Source organism: Centrocercus urophasianus, unplaced genomic scaffold (genome assembly GCF_019232065.1).
Source record: "Centrocercus urophasianus isolate 14NV4802_14NV808 unplaced genomic scaffold, USGS_Curo_1.0 seq_7, whole genome shotgun sequence".
Classification (NCBI taxonomy): domain Eukaryota; kingdom Metazoa; phylum Chordata; class Aves; order Galliformes; family Phasianidae; genus Centrocercus; species Centrocercus urophasianus.
In genome coordinates this window covers 5,376,303-5,400,314 of record NW_024885310.1, presented here as the reverse complement: position 1 = coordinate 5,400,314, position 24,012 = coordinate 5,376,303, and the positions used below count along the sequence as shown (strand labels likewise).

Genomic DNA, 24,012 nt, shown 5'->3' with positions numbered 1-24,012 from the left:
CTTATGACCAGACAACAGCACAGCAGGGAAAATAAGTTGTTAGCATGGGAGGGACTGGTGAAAAACAAGGCAAATTGTGAACTCGTAAAACAAGCTTTTAGTTCCTTGTAGAGCTACAGCATCTCTGGTATGGGCAAAAAGGCTTTAAAGATTAAACCTGTGCAACGCATCATCTGAACTCTCATTCTGCAAACAGGAGCTCAAAGCACATAAGCAGCAAATTAGTTCTCAGATAGCACACAGTTATGTTAGTAGTGTATTTCACTTTCGGACCACTTTTTTTTTTTTTTAACTGTATTCTGGAAATCTTTGTAATATTCTGTACACTAAAGCTAGAACTATCTCAAAAGATGAAGGGCTAACAGGTAAGTTTTCACAGTAGATGTTAAAATACCAGTCTAGGAAAAAAAGAATAAAACTTGGAAAACTTCTGTTGAATCAGCTTCACTGGAAGCATACTTCTCCCCTGATCTATGTTCTCCTATCCATGCAAACAGGAGGATACAAGATGTGTGAAAGTTTCTCTCAACAGCTCATGGCAAGGGTGAGGAAGTAGGAGGCACCACAGCCAGCAATTTAGGAGCTGAGCGGAGCCGTGTGTGGAAACGCACAGTGGAAGGAAGATAAGCAGAAGGGCAGCAATGAAACTGCCCAGAAATATTTGTCTACAAGATCAAAGACTTTCAACACTCGTGAGCCATTCAAGCCCAAACTGGAGCTCTGGTATGCCCAATAAGGGTACTTACTGTACCAATATCCACAGCAGTTTAAGATGTTACTCCAGCTACTTGCAACAACCCTCTTGCTGTCAGTGCTGCCATGGAGGGGCTAAGAGAACATCGTCAGGCTTAGTTTAAACCCCAATGACAACAGTTTAAGCTTTTAAAAGCACAGGCTGACTTCTTGCTGAAACATGAGCATTCATAGCATCTGCTCCGCAGATACTTCATTGACAAGAGATACAGAATGAGGGGGCAGTGCATTAAACACAGCATGCTCCAAATGTAAGTATCACAGTCTGGTATGTTCTGCTTATGGAAACTAACTTCAGTTTTTTGGTAATGTAGTTCTCCCATACGGTGCCGTGTCTAAAGCTGAGCCAGATCTTTGTGACTGCACATCTAAAATAACATTAGCATCAAATGAAGTTTCCCAAGTGCTATAGAATTTAACCTTCTCTATATGGAGTGAATGAGGAAAGAAGTGTACTTCTGCAGACAGCTGTCTGCATAACACCGTGCATGAAGTTCAATATGTGGCTAAAGCACTTTATTAGATTTACCTGTTGCTGGTGTACAGTGAATAATAGCCTGACCCAGCTCCGCATTTTCCTCGTTTCTTAGACCATCTGCATCAGCTATATCCAAGCAAAATGAAAAACAGGTTAGTTGTAGAAAGAAAAAAACCAAAATGTAATGAAGCTGCCTAGGACAGAAACACAGCTTTGAAAGATCAAAGACCAAACACTTTGCCAGCTTTCAAGCCTGTAACAAGTGGAGCACTTCTGGTTTGCCCCATAAGGACGAACACACAGTGCAGAAACTGCTGCAGCAGTTTAAGTTACTACTGCCTGTTGTAGCTGCTCACAGTGCTTTGTAACAAAGAAACATCTTTCATCACAAGGGAAAAGATCTACTGGCCTTGAACTAGACAGTGCAAGGACAAGCTTTCTGAACACGAGGGCTGAAATACTGAAATCATGAGAACATTCCTGCTCTGGCACAAAATGACAGAAACAATCTTGGCAGTTTAATACAGTTTTAACCAGAAGAAAACAAACAAATAGGCACATCTCACGCTATCAGATAAATCCACTTCACAGTTTTAGAAAGAACGTGGCACCCATCTATCTGCAAGCAGTTGCTCAGTGCTTTCAGAGCCAGTTTTCCATGTTTGCTTATTCAAAGACAACATGCACTGTTACTTGGTCCTGCATGTTCCTCATTAGGAGAAGTGCACTTACCCTTTTCACGATCCCCTGTGGCATCTTGATCTTGTGGACCAGAATCTTCAGCATTTGAGTTTAAGTAAGAATCACAGCCCCAAAACGCACAGCACTGATAAGCATATGGTACAGATAGAGACCTGAAATACAGGCAAAACAATGAAGACTGTAAGCTGATGCCACTTTGAGTTTTATCACTATTATAAGTATTAAGGGGCACACTTACTGTTACAACTAAGATTTTTGTCGTGGTCATTAAGAAAAAAAAAATTCAAATTGGATCAGCTGTAAGCACTTTTGATGAATTTTTTTTCACAAGATAAAGGACTGGTGATGCATCCAAGCCTTGCCTGCAACAAGAAGTACTAAGACAATTCTATGATGTTTTGCTCCCTTCAAACACCTTTTTCCTCCTTTCTGATCAATGCTTGTGGTGTTACTGTACAAATTAAAACTGCAAATTAATCAAGTTAATTTATACAGAACTGTTTCGTAAGAAAGTTAATTCCTAAACGATCAAGATGTTATAAATGCATTCTTTTCTTTAAAAAGAAAACATAAAATTGTTTTTGCTATTGTCTTTCTGCATGCCTGCCAGAAATGGTACAGGCTATTAATCCCGGTAGAAATGTGGTACACCTGCATTCAGAGATTTTAAAAGTCCATGTAAACAATCAGATAATAGCAGACCAAAAGCAACAAGTTTTGTGACTCAGGGCTACAGTATCAACTGTCTGCACCATCGTTCAGCAACTATGTTCTTGTAAATATTTAGGAGGAAAAACGGTCTGAAGGCTCCCACAGTGAATTAGTTCTCAAACACAGAGCACAAGCGAAAAGCTGATCTGTTGTTTCCATGGCACTGCTGAGGCCTAATTCTAAGAGTGACACTGAATCCTCTGCTACTCTTACGCAAATTAATATATCTTCATCTCCTTTTTTTTTTTTCTGGATAGGAAACAATTTTTAACTGCTTCATGAAGACTGAAATACCAATGTACAAAGATCTTTCAAAAAGGAAATCAGTTCAGCACCTCCTGATCCACCACCTATTGAAATCAGTAACAGGTTTCCCTTTGAACGATTACTCTCATCATTCACCTCCAATAATAAACAGCACATGCTGCAGATACGTGTGGTGATTATGGAATCAGGCACCTGCAAGCCCGTTCCCATTTTCCACACGCTGAAAGACAGATGTGCTCAGCTCAGTAACAAATGGAATCTATCCAAAACACTGCTATAAAGTCAGATGATTGTATCTGCCTGAAAAGTGGCGGAGGAAAAATACAACAGGTTCCAGGAAAATAGCCTGCAAGTGGCATTTCTATCAGAACAGTCGGGATGCCAACACTGAGGCACTACAGGACTTGCTGAAGGGCCTGATCATTTGTCATATTATCTAAGTTGGCTTCATTTATTGTCAAATTGCTTGCTACTAAGTAAGTGAGGAAGTAAGTGAGGTACTGCAGCGCTATTAACCCACGTACCGAAGCTTTGCAAAGTTCTTTGCCGCCAAAGCTTCTTTCAGCTCAGGATTTCCTGCAAGTTTAAGTTGGTTCAATCCACTCAATCCTTCTGTTGGAACTGAGGTGAGTTCATTGAAACTTAGGTCTCTGAAATGTGAATATTAAGACAGCGTTACAACGATGTAAGTTTGAAGCCTCTAAGGTCTCACAGCAAAGCTGTGGTCTGGAAAACGACTCTCAGTGCTGCAGGCACTTCAGAGCATGCCTCGTTCTGTACGAGTACACCCTGCATACATTCAGCTAGCAAGAGCCTTCATGATCCAGGAGATGAAACGTATGATGGACAAGTGCCAGTTTTAAGCTAAAAGCATTTACTATCTCTGCAATTTAACAACAGAGAGAGGAAGTTACTGTACAGAATTGCCTACTTACAGATTAACAATAGCTCCAATGGTGGTGAAAGCTTCCTTGTGGATCTTATGAATTCGATTTCTACTGAGGTCGCTGCAATGAAAGCCAACTATGATTATTTTAGCAGTTTCATCTAGCCTTTGCAACAACCACTGTTCAGAGGAAAAGTACATCCGTTATACATAATGACACATCCATTATACCTCTGATAGAAAGGCCAAACAGCCCTCCCACTTCCCTCCTCCCCCTGGTCAGACAGGTGCAGTAGGGAACCTCTAGGACAGGCAGCCGTAACCAGCTTCACCCCATTCCCAAGGCAGCAACTGTATCCCACTAGAACTCCCTTTTCCCCTTTCTTCCTCGGCCTCGGCAGCTCAGCCAGCACCACCAAGGCAGAGGCAGGCTTTGGCATCACCTATTCCCAGGCTGAAGGTGCCAGGAAGATCACTTTGGTGACAGCCACACCTGCAGCAGGGCAGGAGAGAAGGGGTAGGGGGAACAGAATAAAGAGAAGGGCATCTTCTTTCTTGGTTTTCAAAATCCAGATGCAGCTCCTGCTGGATCGCTATGATTTATGTTAAGATATTCCTTTCAAAACCCCTGTCAACTTCTGAAATTTCTTTCCCTGCTAACTTCACTGTTTCTACAGCTAGACACGTGAAGGCAGGGGATAATTTTGACTACTGGTCTGCTCCTCCCAAGGAAAACAGATAGACGCTTCGATAAACAGCATATAATGCAAAACAGCAGACAACCAAAAAACTTCTCTTTAGATACACATACATGTGAATGTCTACAAAAGCAAAATGGAACGTAAAATCAGCAGCTGCTAATATAGAATCTCTTGCATCTTGTTTGCTTCACCTCAGGATGCAGCATAGTTGGCCTTCTGACATAAGATTCACAACACCAAACCCAATGTCAGTTTACACCGGAGTCAAGATTATTTTGTTTTATTCAGTATGTGTCCATGTACACTTACAGCACACGAAGGGAGGACAGTCCTTGAAAGGTATCATCTGTGACTTCATGGATCTGATTATGCTGTAAGGAACTGTGAAGAAACAAAACTTTATTGGCAAACAGCCTAACTTCAAACCGAGGGATAGCTTGATGGCTGCTAATAAAAGGTAGCCTTCCCAGGGGCAAAGTGTGTTCCAGTTTCCCCTTACACAAACTACATTTCACATTAGCTACAATAGTATAAATATGATGCTCCCTTGTGGCACCGTTACTCAATCTCAATTCACAGATCTTATAATTTAAAGGAGATTGCTGAGTGTGAACAGAATTATTTCCAAGCAAAACGTAGTACTCGACAAACTATCAAGAGTCACTGAGATTTAACACAAATCTACTTAACCCTTCAAGGAATCTTTAGGACACTTTAATCCTGGGTGCACTTTCAATTCTCAATACAGAGATTCATGAAAGGAAAATGCTGAGAAGTGCTTCAAGAACTAACGGGCAAATTACATTTCCAGCACATTTGCCCTCGATGTCGCTTTCCGACAAACTCCATTGGTCTCCCTTGTGTATACAGCAACATGTTCTAACAAGGATTACACCAATGGTGCCTTTGTTGGAGAGTAACAGGCTTTCCTCACACACCATGAGCTCTGAAGATGCTTTGCCAGATGTTTTTCAGCAAAAAACAGGTACAGTGAGCCCAAAGTTGTCGGAGTAGAGTAGCAAAGACCTGTGAAAAGCCTATTATCCCCAATCTCATTAAGTGTTAAGAAAGTAGAGAGCAAGGGAGGTTTAAGGAGAAGCAACAACACTGGTAGCTGAAAAAAATGCATAGGGTCTTGAAATAAAACTTCAGAAGCTTTATACCAATGAAATAAGGAAGAACAAACACAGGTTTTGAGACGGAGAACGCACCTCACAGTAACTACAGGAAAACGTAATTTACCTGAGCACAGGCTGTTGGTTGAAGGTAACTGAAGTACGGAAGAAATACAAGGCAGGAAGGAAAACACCTCAGTGCTCATCACATTTGTGCATACAGCAATACTTCTACAGAACTCAAGATTCATGCGTCCTTCACTCTTTTTTGTGCTATAGGAACAATAAAACCTGAGCTGCTGGAATTTTCTGCCCAGCAGCCTTCAATTGACTCAGCCACATGGCCTTAAACTTGGAAGTGTACTCATGATCAAAAACAAAGCGAAAACATTTCTGGAGATCGGGACTCGGGGTACTAAAGAGGTAATAAAGATAACCACTGTGTATTTCTACTCACATTTCTTCCAAGGAGTGGCAGCCCGTAAAACTTGGGAGGTCCTTTATATTGTTATAAGACAAGTCCCTTCAAAACAGGAAATGGAAGGAGGATGCTTAGTTTAACTCAGCTCTACCTCAAACATCTCACCACTGCATGTATGCGTAGCAAAAAGCCGTACTGTGCAAGCTCCCTGAATTCTGAGAGCTGTAATGTAAGATCACTTTTAGATTCAAGTGGACAGAGAGTATGCAGTGAGAAATCCAGTGCAAATTTGGTGCTGCTTCCTCCCAGAATTGTCCACGAAACTCAGCAGTAAAAAAAAGACCAGAAACTTGCAAACAACATTTAAACACTTTGCGAAAGGTAAGTCCCACATCATCATCCTCTAACTCAACTCATCTTCTACAAAACAAAAGACACTCTTCTTCTCTCTTTTTCAGGAATGGGTTTTATTCTAAATCTTCTTGGGTATCCTTTGTAAACATGGCTTCGCCTACTCCCAAATGGTTTCGTTATCTAGTTTGTTCTTTTGCACTCATTCTAAATGTATCCTTACTAATTTTTTAGTCTTGCCTTTATAACAATACCTGAACAATACTTTAAATTAGCTCTACGTTCTCTACATCAAAAATTTTCATCCAAATGAAAACAGGAGCAAAATGAGTACACTTACAAAGTTCGCAGCATCTTTTGCTCTTGGCATAAATTAACAGGAATACTGTTTATCTTGGTCCCCGTTAGAGTTCTATTAAAAAAAACATAAACATCACCATATATAAATATCTGTATTGATTGATAACATAAGAAGCCTACCCAGGAGCAGAGCTGGGATGTGTTTGTAGCTGTCAGGTGCTGGATTAAGGCATTAAGACATTTATTGACAAGTAGAGAACATATACCCAAGTTGCTCTCTAGATCCCCTAAATCACATTTCAATCATTTCAAATCAGGCAAAACCAAAACTAATTTAAAAAAAGGAAATTGCTTCCTCAGAAGATACTTACAAACTCTCCAGATTAACGGTTCCTGTCAGATTAGGAAACCACTGCACCATGCTGGCACCCCGAATGACCCTAAAAAAGTTCCCACAAAAATTAGCTGTCAGCTATCACGCAAATGAATTACGACACGCAGTCCTGCTATCGGGTAGATATTTTCACTTAGTAGCATTCTAACATCCCTGTCACTGTTTGAATTTTATACATTGAGCTACTCTTCTAAGTGCTTCTTTTACTAATGATCTACTCAGAAAAAACTGGAACTCATCAGATTAGGAAGCAAATAACACCTACAAAAAGGGCGTAAACTCTCAGGTAGTTTGCAGTTTCAAAGACTGACATCGCACTCCATTTTGTTGCTTGTCACCCCCATACCTGACATCATTTGAGAGCATGCATGCACTGACCTGCAAAACATCCTCACAATGTACACCTCTGTTCAAAACCATATTGGAGTTTATTTAAGTAAGAACCTGAGCATTTGGCCTGAGGTTATGTCTTATGCAAGGTAACGAAGATGAAAAAAAGAGGAGTTGTAAAACATATTTACCAGAGCTTCTGCACGTTCCTAACAACAGCAACAACAACAACGTTTGTTACAGCTAACTGCTAAAAAAGTTGTACAGAAAGAGCTAGAGGCAGCCAGGAAATTCTGCTAATCTGTTTTTCTAGCTATAGCATTTTATATTCACGTATTGGACTATTCAGTTGAGATGATACTTACAGGGAATGCAGATCTGACAGATTCTGAAACGCTGAGTTCCCCACAAAAGACAAAGGATTATCATACAAATGTCTGGGAAATGAAAAGCATGTTTCAATCACTGCTCTTGCAGTCGTTGTCTGCTACAGACTACAAATAGATGCATGAAAATTACTTACATCGTTCTTAGGAGGGGGTTTCCTGCAAATGCACCATCAGGAATTATGGAAATATAGTTACTGTGAAATGCCCTAAAGATAACAGGAAAGAAAACCTACATTTAGAAAGATATTGCCAGTAGATTCAACCAACAGTCATCTTCTCTGTAGACACACTACACCTATGCAATTCCCAGCTCTGCCAAAATTAGGGTAGTAGTTAAATACGACTACGTAAAACCGTAGCAGCAAGTCTGAAGGCATGATTTTTGTCTATGGCACATCTGCTGAACTGAAAGAGATTCACTAGGAAGAAATTATTCTGTCCAAAACATCATCTTATGCTTTCTCTCGTTTGCTTCTCTGTTAGAGGAGGGGACAAGGAAGATATGCACAATCAGTGCATACATAATTCTGCTACTGGAGGCCAAAACCAGCTCCAGATTAAGATCTATGCTAATGGTACTCCCGAATAAATTCCTTGGTTATATAACTCCAAAATCATTTTCAGCAGGCTCCCTCTGTAGTTGCAGATTACATTTTCCTTTAATTACAGCATCACTTAGCATAACTCGATCTGATTGAGGCTGCTGCATAATCAGATGAGTATTCTTAAACCTGGAAACTTCTTTTTTTATTTATGAAAAGGAGAGAGAAAAACAGGTAAAAAGGAGTAACGGGCAATACTCACAACTCTTTTAGATTTGGGAGTGCTTTTATGGCTTCGGGGAATTCCACCATGTTATTGTAATTTAAGTCCCTAGAGGAAACAAAGCAGGAAAGTTTAAAAAAAAAAAAAAAAAAAAAAAAAAAAAAAAAAAGATATTTAATCATGGTTATGAACTGTTAAAATCATTTTTATTTAAGACAACTCAATGAAAGTGAAAAGTTTTCAAAACATCTCCAACTACACGGCAGAATAACTTGATTTTTAACTTAGTTTCGGTCTTCTCATCTATTACACGCCTTAGAATCAGCTAATTAACTTCATAAGTTACTTAAGATTGTCCAGGATTATTCATGCTAAGTCAAATGACATTTGTTCACAGCAAAGCTCAGTATTTTCCACAGATTTTCCTTCAGATTAACGTGCCAACCAATGTACTAAGATCTCAAAGTAACAACAACGGAACGTTGACACATGCGATTGCTCTTTACACATTTACTCCAAAACCTTTGATTCCAGGTTTCCTAAAAGAAACAGTAAGTAAGCCAGTAGTCTACAGCAGATCTCCTGCAACAAAATCAATTCTAAGTATTGAAGAGAAGCACAGGTAAATGCCATCACACTGGAACAGTGCGTATCAGTCACTCATTTAGGAGCTGCCAGGACATTTGCAAGACAGTTTCCAGCAGTGCCCACGTAGCAGTAAGAAAGGAGCAGCAGAAAAAACAGCCCACTGAGGAACTTCCTGCTGTCACACAATGGATTTGACAGCCTATTTTAAATAAGTTTAATCCCACAGCAAATCTGAGAAACAAATATTTGTCCCTTATCACATACAGGGCCACTCAAACACTTCTGATACATACGCCTGAGTCCGTGGAGTGCTGTGCAAAGACACACCAGCTGGATCAGTGCTAGGAACATTAAGAGCCACGCCATCCAGCGTGACATTTCACCCGGGCTAATATTTACCTGCTTCTCAACAAAGCTAATTACTTTTGGTGGAGCACTGCACTGATATTAGCCTTCACTTCTGAAACCTGAGATGAACACAAGTGTGGGAGTTGTGTGTTGTGCTGCACACATGCCTTATTTGCAAAATCTTCACTGCAACAGTGAAGTACCCTTGAGTAGGCTGCAACGAGATAAATCACACTGAATCACCAAAGAATTGCTTTAAGAAGCATACTTACAAGGTTTCAAGGTTGTCCAAACCATCAAAACAGTGTTTTCCTATTGTTTTTATTTTATTGTTATGAAGATGTCTAACAAAGAACAAAGCAAAAAATGAAAACAAGTGAATGACTTCATATGAACTCATCAATAGCAGACAATTCTGTGAAATCGAAATAGTTTAATGGCTTAGAAAAAACATCACATGGGATGGATTATGCAGAAGAATGCCTTTCACTTCAAGAAATAAGTCACTCTTGTATGGGAACAGAATGGACTGCCTGCAGTCAAGACAACCTCTTTAGACCTTTACTCGCTATCCAGAAGCATGATAAAATATGATTTAAATGTATAGATAAAAAGAATTTTAATATTCATCTCTGGAAATATTTAAGACTAGATAGAAACAGGATCTGTGGCAGGTAATATTTTCTTTGTATTTTATATTCCTTTATATTTGGAACCATTTTCTGACAGCCACACGTTTGAAACATCCATTACTAAAATGAGATGAAAGCATACAGCAATCTCACTACACATTTGTTGCACTCTGGAGTTTCTGTTTAGGAGAAAATCTTGAGCACACTGACTAGTATATTTGGGAACAGCAACGTCCTGCATTGGTAGCAGAGGCTGTTACCAGGTCACTGAGCTAAAACAAAGCAAACACCATCTTTGGGGCCATCTAACTGGGGGAAATCTAAGCGAGCCATCCAGCACAGCTACAAATACTCACAGAACAACAAGACTTGAGAGGTTTGTGAACGCGTAGTCAGGAATGTGCGTTATTTTGTTGAGGGCCAGCGTCAACGCCTGCAGGGAGGGGAGGTTGCTCAGCGGATGGATGGGAACTTCTGTCAAACTGTTGTCATCCAACCAAAGGTGACGCAACTGCACCAGCCCCTCAAAGCTGTCTTTGGGAACAGCTGTGATGTGGTTAGCATCCAAACGCCTAGATGAAAACGGAGAGAATTGGCACAGTAAAGTGCCAGAAGGACAGGTAAGTTAAAAAGTATTTTAAAGTCTTATTGCAAACGTTTCTGTTACCTTGAACACATTATAGTGAAATTATTTAATGCCAAGAAGTTGGAGTGTTTACTGAAGTGACACGTGAATACTCTTTCGAAACACAAAGCTTCATAACAACTTCTTCTCCAACGCTTCTATTAAAACATTTTAACCAATTTTTATGCTCACAGTTGGCTTAACCAAGTGAACTGGAAACCGGAGAAACCTCCTCCCCACCAACCCTCCTGCTCCCCTAAGTACCTCACCAGAACAAGCCTTTAAAATGGCAAGTCGACATTGTATCCGAAACTAGAGAGGCAGTGACTGCTTTGAACTGATTACCCCTGGAGCTATGCTGTCAATAGCATCGCACGCTGCTATGCATCGCTCTGGGTACTTCTGTACACCTCAAGCAACTACCTTAGAAAACAGGATTATTAAAAGCAGTGTTTAAACAAAGCCACAGTTAGAAACGGCGTTTCCACATAAAACACTGTGTACTGTCAGCTAAAACTGAGACATTTCTTCCACTCTGGCAGCTGATCTCCCTTATCATGCTGCGCAAGAAATGGAAAACAGAACTCCAGCACTGTTTCGTGTTGCATATTATTGGATTTGCCGTTGCATTTTCCCCTAAATTCACTCTGATCTCAACTATTAGCAGTAGCAATGACCGGGCAGCCTTTCTAAAAGAACAGCAAACCACACAAAACAATTGCAGTACAAAACCAGCTCACCTACGCCATTGGATTTCACAGCTTCTTCCCAATTCAAAGCATCCAAAAAAAGTAACTCCACACCTGGAAACCGAGGTGGTGAAATGCATGTCCTCAGCTAAGGCCAGCGATGAAGCCCCAGGGATAGGAGGTTTTACTTGTGGTATCCTGCTGAGAGCCCCCATCCAAGGGAACGGATAGATGCAATACTGCCCAATGCCTGGCTTCGGTAGTGAACACTGAAACTCCTACACAGAATCACATGTACTTGTCCTCATGTGATGCACTCTGAAGGACAAGAGGTAATGGTTCAACTTGAGCCGAGGAAGGTTCAGATTGGATTAAGGAAAAATGTTTTCTCTTACAGGGTTAGTAAGGCACTGGCTGCCCAGGGTAGAGTCACCGTCCCTATAGGCATCCAAGAAATGTGGAGATGTGGGAAACAGTCAGTAGGCACGGTGAGGGTGGGTTCAAGGCTGGACGTGATGGTCTTAAGAGGTCTCGTCCAACCTTTATGATTCTATGAATCTATTTGTTTTTTCATCTTTCTACATCAGCAGCACCAGGACTCGGATAGAACCACTGGAAATCACAGCTATCAGGAGGTTCAGGTTTGCCAACACTGTGCTGTGTAGTCAGATGTGCCAGGAATGAAAACAGAAAAACAACCACAGTGAAGGCTTCAGGATATATGCAGACAAATGGGTAGCTGTGAGGGATAGCAAAAAAACACCAAAAAAACCCAGCATTACCAAAGAGCTGTTCTTCATCAAGGGAAGGCATGAAAGGTGAGGGGCAGCCCACAAAGTGACAAGAAAGAAAAAGTGGTAACAGATCGGAGTCTGTAGGGCTGACAGCAACACACTACATTTGCCTGTCCTCTGCCCTAGATGCTGCATCCTCTTGGTCAGCACCACACTGAAAGATGGAGGATTCACAGCCAGCACGGAAGAAAACAACTTGCATAACTGGTTTGAGTGACTGTGTACAACTGCTGTCTGGGGAGACAGACTCACATCCACTCCATTAGCATCGATGCTCACTGTGATACAGATCAGCACAGCACAGGTTGAGTTATATTAAGCGCTCAGCGAACTCCTCAAGCCATGATCAGACATGCTCTTGAAAATCTAGCTGGATCAGTTTAAGCAGCTTCTGCCTGCAGCCATCTGCCAGGGCTCGCAGCACAGAGCAGGTGACTGCTCCATGTTTGTCCCCATGTCAGCAAGCAGGCCTCTGGACTCCACCTCCTGCATCACACCCAGGAGCAGAGGATGGGAGCCAGTCTGTCCCAGTGGGCTGTACTGGGAGCTGGGGGGGTCAGCAGAAGGGAGGCACCGCTTTACACTGCTCCACCTGCAGCCCGCTGAGACATCTCATTTCAGCCCTGCACATACCTGCAAGGAAACATCTGACTAAACTGAAATCAACCCTGAACAATTACAGTGCTAAAATGCTGGGTTTACCACAGTGGTCAGCATTAGTTTAATTATTCTCCTCCCAAAATTTAACACATATGGCAAACTCAGAGGAATAAGAAAAGCACAATCACAGGGTCTCAAGAAATCTAGCATCCCCAAGGCTGTGAAAGAGGGTCTTGCTTTGCAATGTATATGGCTTGAATATTTCCAACAATTAGGGAAAACATGTCAACACCAGAATTTCCATAAAATAAAAAGTCAAGAAATGCATGAAATCAAGCAGCAAATATGCCAACATAAACAGGAATTTACAAAATTGCAGACAAAAGGCTGTTTCCTAAGATGAGTGAGGTGCCATCAACTCTCAAGCTACACTTCAAAGAGCTAATTCCTATGGCTCATACACTGGCTTCCCTTTATCAGTTGCCCCATGGTCTGACAGGTGTGTACACTACTGTGCTTGAATGCTTTCAGCCTGCATCAAGGCTGCAATATTTCAGAGAAATTTAATGTCTGGTGATAATAATAAAAAAAAAAAGAGGAGGAAAGGGGTAGAGGAGAAAAGGCTCGGGGCTCTGCTTCAGTAAAAAACAACAACAACAACTAGAAATTACCTGTCTTTCTTCTCCCTCCTGAATTCACACACCTCCATGAAGATCAAAAGAACGATCTTCCAGTGGAATAAACATATCTGAGTCTTCTCTTCAACTCTTTTTCATTCCAAGAGAAGCAACGTACCTTGAGAGGCAGGCAACATTCTCAGTCCTTGTGACTACTTGCCTATGCCTATGGTTGCACTTTCGTTGTGCTCTTTCCTAAACTCCACTTATTCATGCAGATTTTAGGGGAGAAAAAAAGAAGAGCAGACAGAAATAAACCAACATACAGAAAAAGAAACCTGAAAAGGGCACTCTTCTTGCTCTCCATGACTTCTTGGCAGCTAAACAAGCACAATGTCTGAACAGAGGTGAAAGCAATTAGGGATGCCAAATCCTAAAGCCAAAGCTAAGCACGCTGCAATTGCTTGCATCGCTGAGTCCTCATTGAGCCTGAGACCTGGCTCTGTATATGGCTGTGCTGGCCCCCACCTTCCCAAGGCCAGCAGACATCACAACAGAGGTTTGCAGAATGCTAGAGTACAGATTTGAAGTGAAACCCTGTGATTTATAGACACAGTAACATCAGAAGAACCATGCTGGGTACTACCAGGATTACACACAACAATAATTTATTGCTGCTTGATACCAGTTACCAGTTATCAGACCTCAAGACTTATCTTTAACTTATTCAGCCATTTTTGTCTCATTCATTTTCTTTTTTGCATTCCTCCACGCCTTTCAGTGCAAACAGGACACGCCATAATTATTATTGATTCTTTCTTCCAGGTAAAGCTTTATCTACATTGCGTTCACTGTGCAAATCACAGCCGCAGTGCTTCCATTTAACATGAAAGGTGCAGAACGGTGCACTGCAGGGAACAAGGGAAAAGTACAACTGGAACAGTAGGCAACTCCTGCAGAACAGCACCACTCAGCTAAGCACCGCCACATTTCTCTCCGGCGGCACAAGGAAGGCTTCACTAGCACTAATAGTTTACGTATAATAAGTATTTTTTGCTGTTTGGACTGAACTTTAGCAAAGTCTGTCCTCTTCCATTAAAGTGTTAAAGATAAGACCACGTTCTTTAAATTAGAGCTTGCAGCATATACTTGAATTCCTTAATCTTTCAGAAGCGACTCCAATTCCAGCTTCCCTCTAGGCAATGGCTTGTGAGAATACCTTTCCATTTTAGTCTATAAACTCAGAGCTCACTTGCTGAGCTGTCATCTTTACTTTTATTACCTGCTGGGTCCTCTCCTCACACAAACTCAAACTACGCAAGAAGAGAAAGCAGGAACACAGCAGAAGCTGACACATGCAGGAGCTCTCCCACAAAAGTGCGGTGCATTGTTTAAGCAGATAAAGAACAGAACAAATTAAAGATCTACAAACTATTTGCCTTGCTTTAAGGCAGCTGTAAAACTAACAGCTTACCTTAACTGGAATGAATGCAAGCTCTGAAGCCTAACCAACACACGTGTGTGTTTATGTGGGCAGGAAAGGCCAGGCTGGATGGGGCTGTGAGCAACCTGGGCTAGAGGGAGGTGTCCTGCCTACAGCAGGGGGCTGGAGCACCATGATCTTAAAGATCCCTTCCAACCAAACTGTTGTGTGATTCTATGATTCAGACCAGGCCTGACAGGGACATGGCAGCATGTGTGGACCACAACCATTCCCAAGCAGATGCTGTTGGCCACGCCAGCACCCATTTGCACCACACATTTCAGCCACTCAAATCATAACTGCCTTGTGCTACTAGCAAGAGCCTAACATTGATGTTAATAAAAAGGAAATCACTCCTGACTCTCGTGCAGCACCACTTCTGCTCAATGGCAATTATTAAAGAACTTTGCTCTTTAAAGTGCTCCTTCAAACACTGCAAAGAGATCACTCAAATAACCCTGAAGTAGATTTTTAGGTTTTGAAGTTGAGTACTGATAAGCCTGATCTATAGGAAATTGAGCTACAATGAAGGCAATACACCTACCATGTTAACAGGGGCACTTTACCACACTCGGCTCATTTGCTCACTTCATAAAGCAGCTGCTCTCTGCACCTTACCTATTACAAACAGCAGTGCAAGGATTTGCTTCATTCCCAGACAAATTTACAGCAGCTCTCAGAAACAAATGATCCATGCCAAAGCTATTGCCATCACTGGTGCTGATTGCCAGCACCTACATTTCTCCCACTGGAATGTTTAAGGTGGGACTAATCAGAGAGAACACAGTTTGCTGCAAATAGCACAGAAGATTCAGTTGATCTTCACTCACAATGCTGTGTAAAGGAAAATAAAAGCATTCATATTCAGCAATATTTTGTTTTCTTCCTGCAAAACCAATGTAAAGAGCATGCAAGCTTCTCCCTTGCCTGTTCTGGTGCTGATAGTTGCATTCTTCAGCTTAAAACCATCTTGCTTGTAGGTTCCTTCTATCACCTAAATAACAGCAAATCAGAAACCTGGAAAGTCTCCAGAGAAGGCCCACTAAAAGTTGGATCAACTGAAAAAAGACATGAAGGAGAATACTACACCTGAGACAGAACAGTGCTTTTTGACTCCTACTTATTGTTGTTAATCAGTACCATCTACAGTCTTTCAGCAAAGATTAACCTTACAGATGCCCCTCCGTCCTTCAAAATTTGGTAATCCAGAAATATCAAATTATCAAGAGAAGGCACACCACTTTATTTTAGGTCAAGCACTGGAATGGGCTGCCCAGGGAGGCGGTGGAGTCACCAACCCTGGAGGTGTTCAAGGAACAGTTGGATTTTGTGTTGAGGGATGTGGTTCAGTGAGTGCTATTGGTGACCAGTGGATGGTTGGACTGGATGACCTTGAATGTCTTTTCCAACCTTGGTGATTCTGTGATTTTGTTTTTAAGGAATACACTGACAGAACCATGCATTTTTGCTATGTGACAAGTGTTGGTATGGTCCGCTCACAGGTTGTCCATTCTGACACCCATCACTGCACTCGTGTTCCACGTTACTAAAACTGCTGTCATCCATGTGAACTACCACATGAAGCTGTGTGTTTTAATTACCATACTAGTGCAATATTTCCAGAAGGGATCTGTGTTTTAATTGCTGTTTGTTATATACACAGGCATATGAGTAAGAACCCTTCCAAGGAGAAGCATTCCTCCATCCCTGGAGACTTCCCCCCATCCCTGGAGACTTTCAAGGCAAGGTTGGATCAGGCCCCGGGGAATCTGATCTAGCTGTGGTGTCCCTGGTCACTGCAGGGGAGTTGGAAGAGACCTCTGAGGGCTGTGCAGTCCAACTCTAAGGATTCTATGATTCCATTAAACGATCTGAAACTTCTGTTTTGTTTTTAACGCGGTAGTTTCAGTATCCATCACATTCAGAATGTTCTGTGCTGTGACCTGAAAATCCATTGGGTCACCCAGTGACTGAGAGCAATCACAGAAGTGGTGTAGCTTAATGAGCTGTTGTGCAGACCTCTTGATTTAAACCCCAGAGTAAGCAACGTTACAAAAAAGAGCTATCAGAATGGAATAGCTCCTTATGCCACAGCACTGAAACAAGGGTCTCTCTGCCATCACCTCCTGCTCCTTCCAGGACTTGCACACATCACCTCAGGAACGCGCGCCGCCTTGCCACTTCTGGCTCTCCATATAGCCTGGGACTGACAGTACGCCTCAGCAACACCATCTCCAGATTTAAAGAACGTAGCATGCCACTTCATTGCAAATCCTGCCCGATTTGGTATATGATACTGATGATAAAAAGAGCATTTCCGCTCACCAGAACTCCTCCTTTCGGTAAATTTCGCTTTCATAAAGAATAACTCCATTCTAGCTCTCCTCAGGAGGCCAGAGCTGGGAAGATATCCAACATAAGCAGAAAATAAAGAGCTGTCATTTAGTATTCTGAACCACGCTGGCCACTCTCCAGCTGTAACACAAACACCAGAAATCACGAAGCTCCTGTAACCATCTTCTTCTTTCCGACCCAGGTATGTTTACTGGGCTCACTCACACATACAAGGAGGCAGCTGCCTTCCTACGCAGCTAGGACTTGTGTGCATCAAGACAGAAACGAGGCAGTGCTACAGGAGCTGCAAACCAAGCCATCATCAATATGCTATAAAGCTTTACAAACGAGTAATTTGTGTCTTCACCAAGAAAAAATCCCCCTGAAGCCTACTTCAGAGCAAACTGGGCAACTGCCAAAAGAGAGTCAGTTCAACAATGTTGGAACTTGCAAGTTTTGGATTGGGATTATGTATTAACAAGATAGAAGCAGCATATATTCTGCAGTGAGTTATTTGTTTTATGAAGTCAGAGCAGCTCAGGATTCTTAAATCCATTCTGACACATTCTTTCAAAAAGACTGTGTTTTTCTTTGTCTTTTTTTTTCCCCTTAAACCAATAAAGCAGCATGCTGGCATTTATTTTTCCACGATTACTCCAATTCAGAGGACAGACCAACATTCCCTTGCCAGATGCCGCCCTCTGCATTAGCAGGGGGATCTGAAGAGCTACACTGTAATTTTTACAAGAGATGTAAGAAACTGAAAGTTTTCCTGAAGCTTCCGAAAATGATGGGAATGCATTCAAGCAAAGTCTATCGATAGTGTAGTAAATATGCTTTACATTTCTCATGACACTCTAGAAGACAAATTATCCTCAAATGGCTACCAATTCTAACAGACAGTGGTGATCCAGTAGTGCAGATAGCTATCCTCTTAGGGACACACTCTGGCCTTGGGAGCCAACCCAGGGCAGGATCCACAAGAGAAGAAAAATCTCTGATCTTCTGACACTGATATTTGATGACCTCCAGGCTGGGTTTGCCCACTGTATTTCTCACAGTACTTCTGAAAATTCAATCTGGTTTTGCTCAGAAAAAGAATAATCAAGTACCTTGCTACTTATTAATGCAACTTCTCTCTCTATCAAAGAAAGAGAAAGAACGAGATGCTGGCTCAACCTTTACACTTGCTGTCTTCCCCTTAATTTTACCATTTCTCATTTGCCAATAAAATTAACAAATGTGCAACAGGCCATTTAAGATTTGAAGTTTTAAACAGAGAACAAACATTATTGCAGTTAAGTAGAGACAAAAGCATACTCAGAAAATGAAATGAATTACTTCTAGGAAACTTGCATATTTACTAATGTTGTTTCTTCTTCGGCATCACAGAAATGCTGGAAGAAAGGAAGGAGTGCTCTAGCTCTTGCTTATTAGAAAAATGACTACAGGGTTATTCATGCCATGTAGTCTGGAGGGGCTTTATTACAATGCATGACCTCTGCCCAAGCAGACTGCAGCCCTCAGATGAACACACAGTAAAATAAGATGAACATCAAAGAAATCTGCAGAATTACTGCAAGTGGAAGCCCACGTTCCTACACCTGAATCCCCAAATCTGACTGCATCAAACTACTGCTGTCTCCAGAAAGCACCTTTGCAAGTTATTCCGTAATCCTCCGCAATGCAAAGAGACAGGATCTTCATCAAAAACTTGAGCTTTGGCACAGAGGGAACAGATAACCTGCCCTCTCTGTGTGTGTTAGCAGAAAGGAGGAACAAGTTTGAAATCCCTCTGCTCCTCCATCACGAGGACAAGCATCTACCACCTAGAGAGCTGTAACTAACTACTAAGGTCTGATTAAGATGCTCCCTGAAATACAATAAGCCAGGAGATAGTTTCAGCACATCTGAAATACTTTATGAGCATCTAGCAATAATGGCTGAGTGCTTCTAACTGTCCAAGTGATTTCAACACCTTCCAGTAAACACAATACTACGCATGTCTCAAGCAGCACTCCTTCCCAGAAACCCTTCTTCCTCCTCCAGATACAAAAGACTTGGGAACGACTCATTTTTCACAATGCTTTAAAATGGCTTAAACACCTAAGGACATGTGTAAGAAAGATAAATACTTTACCACCTCTACATATATACAGCAACCGTGTACCTGGGTTTGGGTTTTGAAAGAGTTTAAGTCACCCCCAAAGACAGCAAATACAATTCCTTGTCAGCTTTGCTAGAAAAGCTTTGCCCCAGTTGAAACCACAGGATCAGAAACTCTGGGTCCACTATTGCTCAAACTATCACACTTCAGAACTTTAAACAACAAAGCAAACTTGTACATAGTGTCTGAAAGTAGAATTTGGAGAATAAAAGCAAAGCGAGAAAACTTACAAGGACTGTAAACCACTCAATCCTCTGATGGCTTCGTTAGGGACAGTCTTCAGCTGGTTGTTCTGCAGGGTTCTGCAAAAATGCCCAGTGTGTCAGTGCAGTACTTGACAATAATATTTATATAGAATACCCCACAGTCCATTTCTAGCCCGTGCAAGAGAATGTGGCATCATCGCATTCATTTTTCTATTACATCATCCTACATGTGCTACAAAACACACAAACCTCTTTTTTTTTCTTAAAGCTGCATCAATACACAAAGCATTAAGAATCTAATTTACAAAAGTACACTCACAACCAAGCACCTCTGAGCTCAACAGCAAGAAGGTGCAGAATGAAACTAGAGCCAAGCAGAATTATGTTACGCTGTATTTTTAAAAGCCCTCTCGTGAGACAACACACTACTGCATTATGAGTACTTTATATGAAGTGAATGCAAATAACTGCCATCTCACACGTTAGGTATGATTAGGTTTGGATGCATGTTAGGGTAACTGCTGTTGGACATGGAAGTTAACTGCTAATTAATAACTAATTTTTCAAGAACTGCTAGAATTTCAGGCTCCTCCAGAGCCGAGTATCCCAATGGAAAGACTTTCAAAGGCCTTAACACTAGGCATTTTGTTCCCAAACATCGTGGCAGATCAGTAGTATCCTCATTGATGCTGTTTGTTCATGCTTTTTCTTTACAATCTCAGAGTCCCTCTTCATCGGGTTATTTAAATATCTATTTAATTAACTATCTATTACCCTGCCAGCAATTGGGAATACTACCAATGGCTTAAATGCTACAGCAGAAAACCTTTTATCCTTAGCAATGGAAAAGAAACTGAAGCAAATGTTTTAAGCTTAGAAGGAAAACCACGATATGAGAAATGGGGCATCCAAGTCAAACTTTTGTTTATTTTTAATAAGAACTTTCCTTCCTAATAATAAGTCTTTTTCACCTAAAGCAACATCAAACTATCAAAATGATTTCTATCACCCTCAGTGGACAATGCAAAGGTCAACCAGTATCATTAGACTCTAAGTAGCAGAAATCTGAGTATCTGACAGAATAGAACGTGGGGCTGAGAATAAGAAAGCTTTACAAACCCTTCATGAGCTTTCTTCCTTCTTAAGATTCTACTGCTACATGCTACACTTCAGAAAGAAAAGTAAGTGCTCCCATTAGATGCAGTAATTACAGTTCAGGCTGTTAAAGCAGGAGCACTGTATGTTTTTTGGGGGGTAACAATATTGTTTTAGCAAAGAAAAGAAATCTCCATCCAACCTATCAGTAAATGGGCTGGCCGTGCAGTAAGAAGGCATACGAAGCTCTAAAACCCAATTACTTACAGAACTTTGAGTTCTTTCAATCCAGACAAGGCCTTCGGATGGATAAAAGAAAGGTCATTGCCAGCCAGTCGCCTGGAAAAAAATCGTAATAATAATTTCAATCATTAAATACAGCACTTCTACAATCTTCTAACATGAAAAATCAGCAATGCAACAATTCCTGCAAGCAAGTAGGCACTCCGAATCCAAGTATGCCCTATGCTTGATCTTCCAAGTTTGTATCAGGTAGTTCAGTCATTACATATCTTTTACAACCAAAATTCACTCAAACCTCAGGGATAAACTTCTGCAAACATGCTAGGAAAAAAAAAAACAACACGAAAACCACAACGCACTACAGAAAGATGAAGAATCTTCTTATTGCGCTGGGTCTGAAAAGCGTACTTCCCACCAACAACGTGACCCTCAGGCTTTTGGCTCTGCTTTGGTGAAACGCATGCTCTGATATCCATGTGTTTTTAATCTATGCAGCAGTTTCTTCAGAAACTATGCAGTGAAAGAAGACCAGCTAGATGCTAAGGAGGGGCAAGGAAAAGTTTGTAATAAAGTCTCAAGCACAAAGACAATACTCACATGGAGGCAGAATGTTTATGGTGTTGACAACTGACAGGAAGCCTGCCAACATTATCAAGACATCACCTTGATCACTTTTTTTGCCAGTTATTTGGACTTATTTTTCAGGAAAGAAGCCTGTTTTGAGGGGAGGGAAAGAGAGAGGAAGGAAACAGAATCCTCAGCCATACTTGTGCTGTCTCAAAACGTGGCTGCTTTCAAACTCGGACTGCTGGACATCAGCACAAACTAAACTGTGAAAACAACTGTGATATTGGAAGCAATAAATCCAGGAGGCACTACAAAAGACAAAGCAGGAAAGCAGAAACATCAGCCCCAATGGCTGCTTTCCAACAGCTCCACCCAGCCCCCACTCCTTGCTCTTCAACATTTCACCCATATCCTGAGCAGCAGACACTGTGTGGTCCAACCTTTGCTGAGCTCTCAGCGCTGTGACACGAGGTTTTTTTCTTTTTTAGGGGTAGAAGACAATAATGCAGAACACCTGCTAATCCACAGCTGCCAAACGATGCCATCATTTCGGCCAAAGTATTTGCTTTCAGACTTGGTTTCACATCCAAGCTAAGCAAAATCAGCACTGGGAGAGGTCGTAAAATGAAATCATCTGGTGGAAATACTACGTATGATGCAGCGTTGATAATTTAAAAACCCTATTTGTGCTTTACAGGATACCAAAACACACCACTGTTGTTACAGGGAGCTGAAGTGAGCCAGCTATACTAAGGGGAAAACAGTATTTCTAAGAGGAAAAGAACAAACTAGTAACATCTGAAGTGCCACGCTTGCCAGCACAAAGCAACGTGAACACATTTTTATCAGGGACCGCCCGAAGCATTTGATTCCAACGCAGATCTGCCCGTAGCAGAATTAATGACTTCATAAAATGCTGCCTAATGGAGAACATGATAGCTCTATTTATCAAATCCATTTGTCAAAAGTGGAAGATTTTATTTCTAGAAAGAGGATTGCTCCCTGTCCACAGAAAAGTTTGGTTTTAGAAAACGGTTCCCATCACTCAAACAGAAAGAAACAGAAGAACTGGTTCTCTACACCAGTGTTTTCTCAGTGATCTGCAGAACACGGTATTCAAAGGCTTGAAAAAGAAATCCTTAAATCAAGAATAACCTGAGGCTTCAGCACCAAACTACTCTGGCCCTTAAACAGCGATCAATTCCCACTGCCTAGCACCCACTTCCAAAAGCGGCAGTGCTGACCAACTTGTGCCCAGCAGCTCCAGCTCAGCTGAGCTTCCCAGCGAAAGGAGTTGGCGTGCGACTTATCAAGCATACGCTGTAATTTCTTCCTCTCCCCAAAGAGACCCAGGATTATGATTTGTTTTAAAAAGCTAAACTAAAGCCAGTTGGATAACCTCCCCCAGCCCTACGGAGCATCGCTCGCCGAGTTCCACTAACACAATTTACAGAGCACTGGAAACTAAACACAGCGGAGCCTGAGCAAGGCTTGCATGACTTCAAACAGCAAGACTTAGCCTTCCTCAAGGCAACTCCTGTTTATTCAGCCTTTTGCAACCAACCAACAGAAAAAAAAAAAGAAAAAAAAAAAGAAACAAAAACTGCAATCCATTACATTTCCGTTTCTCCTAAAGCTGGCAGCCTTCCAGAAAACAGGATACAACTAGCTAAGTGTGCAAACGCTTTGCTAATCAGTTTGCCAAATACACATTTATCATTCGTGTCCTGGCCTTGGGGAGCGCGGCTGCTCCGTAGCAGCTTGAGGTGCAGCTTTCCAGCAGGCAGGGACAATGGGTTGGTTTGTGCAATGTACCTGTGCCTGCTGCAGCCGTGCGCAGCAGGGCTGGGCTGCTTTTCACATAGCCAGCTGCATTTTCAAGAGAGAAAAGAGCAAATAACAAGGTGTTCAAGAGCTGCGGAGACGCAGCACTGAGGGATGCGGTCAGTGAGCGCGGTGGGGCCTCACTATGCTGCGTGGGCCCAGCCTGGAAGCTTCCACGCCACAGCAAGAACTCCAAACTGCTACGAAGTGACGCCTGGAGGCAGCCCTACCTTTGAGCTGAGAACCCATCCTTCCCTTCCTTTGGAGAAGAAACAGTTTAAGAGACCAAGGCTGAATGTCAATCTACAGCTCGCTGGCCAAGTGACATCAATTTTCACTTAGAACTCTAGCTCCAAAAGGTGTAGGACTATACAACAGATTAATCTACAAAGACAGCCCTCTGTCCAGGGCTGCGTTAGTGCATCCAAGCTACCTCAGAGGTTCTGTGTTGCAGCATTACAACTGAATCACAGTTTAATGAAGCACACTAGGTAGCTTTATTCTAAGTTGGCAATCTCTTTGGAGCTGTGTAATGTTGAGAACTGCACTCTTCTATTCTTACTGGGGAAGGAAAAAAAAAAAAGTATTTCTATAGGATCAAATTTCTGCAAATTTGGACAAATTCAGATGGACAAAA

At 41.7% G+C, this 24,012-nt stretch overlaps 1 protein-coding gene across 1 annotated transcript in view; it reads right to left on the bottom strand.

Annotated features, from left to right (window-relative positions):
- The window catches only part of LGR4 (leucine rich repeat containing G protein-coupled receptor 4), a 59,020-nt gene that overhangs the window by 4,561 nt on the left and 30,447 nt on the right, over positions 1–24,012 (bottom strand). The window contains exons 3-17 of the mRNA XM_042837253.1: positions 21,009–21,080; positions 19,671–19,742; positions 10,488–10,703; positions 9,772–9,843; positions 8,603–8,671; positions 7,933–8,004; positions 7,775–7,846; positions 7,057–7,125; positions 6,726–6,797; positions 6,071–6,136; positions 4,808–4,879; positions 3,847–3,918; positions 3,436–3,561; positions 1,964–2,085; positions 1,283–1,357 (exon numbers count right to left, since the gene is read on the bottom strand). Coding sequence (XP_042693187.1) covers positions 1,283–1,357; positions 1,964–2,085; positions 3,436–3,561; positions 3,847–3,918; positions 4,808–4,879; positions 6,071–6,136; positions 6,726–6,797; positions 7,057–7,125; positions 7,775–7,846; positions 7,933–8,004; positions 8,603–8,671; positions 9,772–9,843; positions 10,488–10,703; positions 19,671–19,742; positions 21,009–21,080 — 1,319 coding nt within the window. The remainder of the gene's footprint in view (positions 1–1,282; positions 1,358–1,963; positions 2,086–3,435; positions 3,562–3,846; positions 3,919–4,807; positions 4,880–6,070; positions 6,137–6,725; positions 6,798–7,056; positions 7,126–7,774; positions 7,847–7,932; positions 8,005–8,602; positions 8,672–9,771; positions 9,844–10,487; positions 10,704–19,670; positions 19,743–21,008; positions 21,081–24,012) is intronic.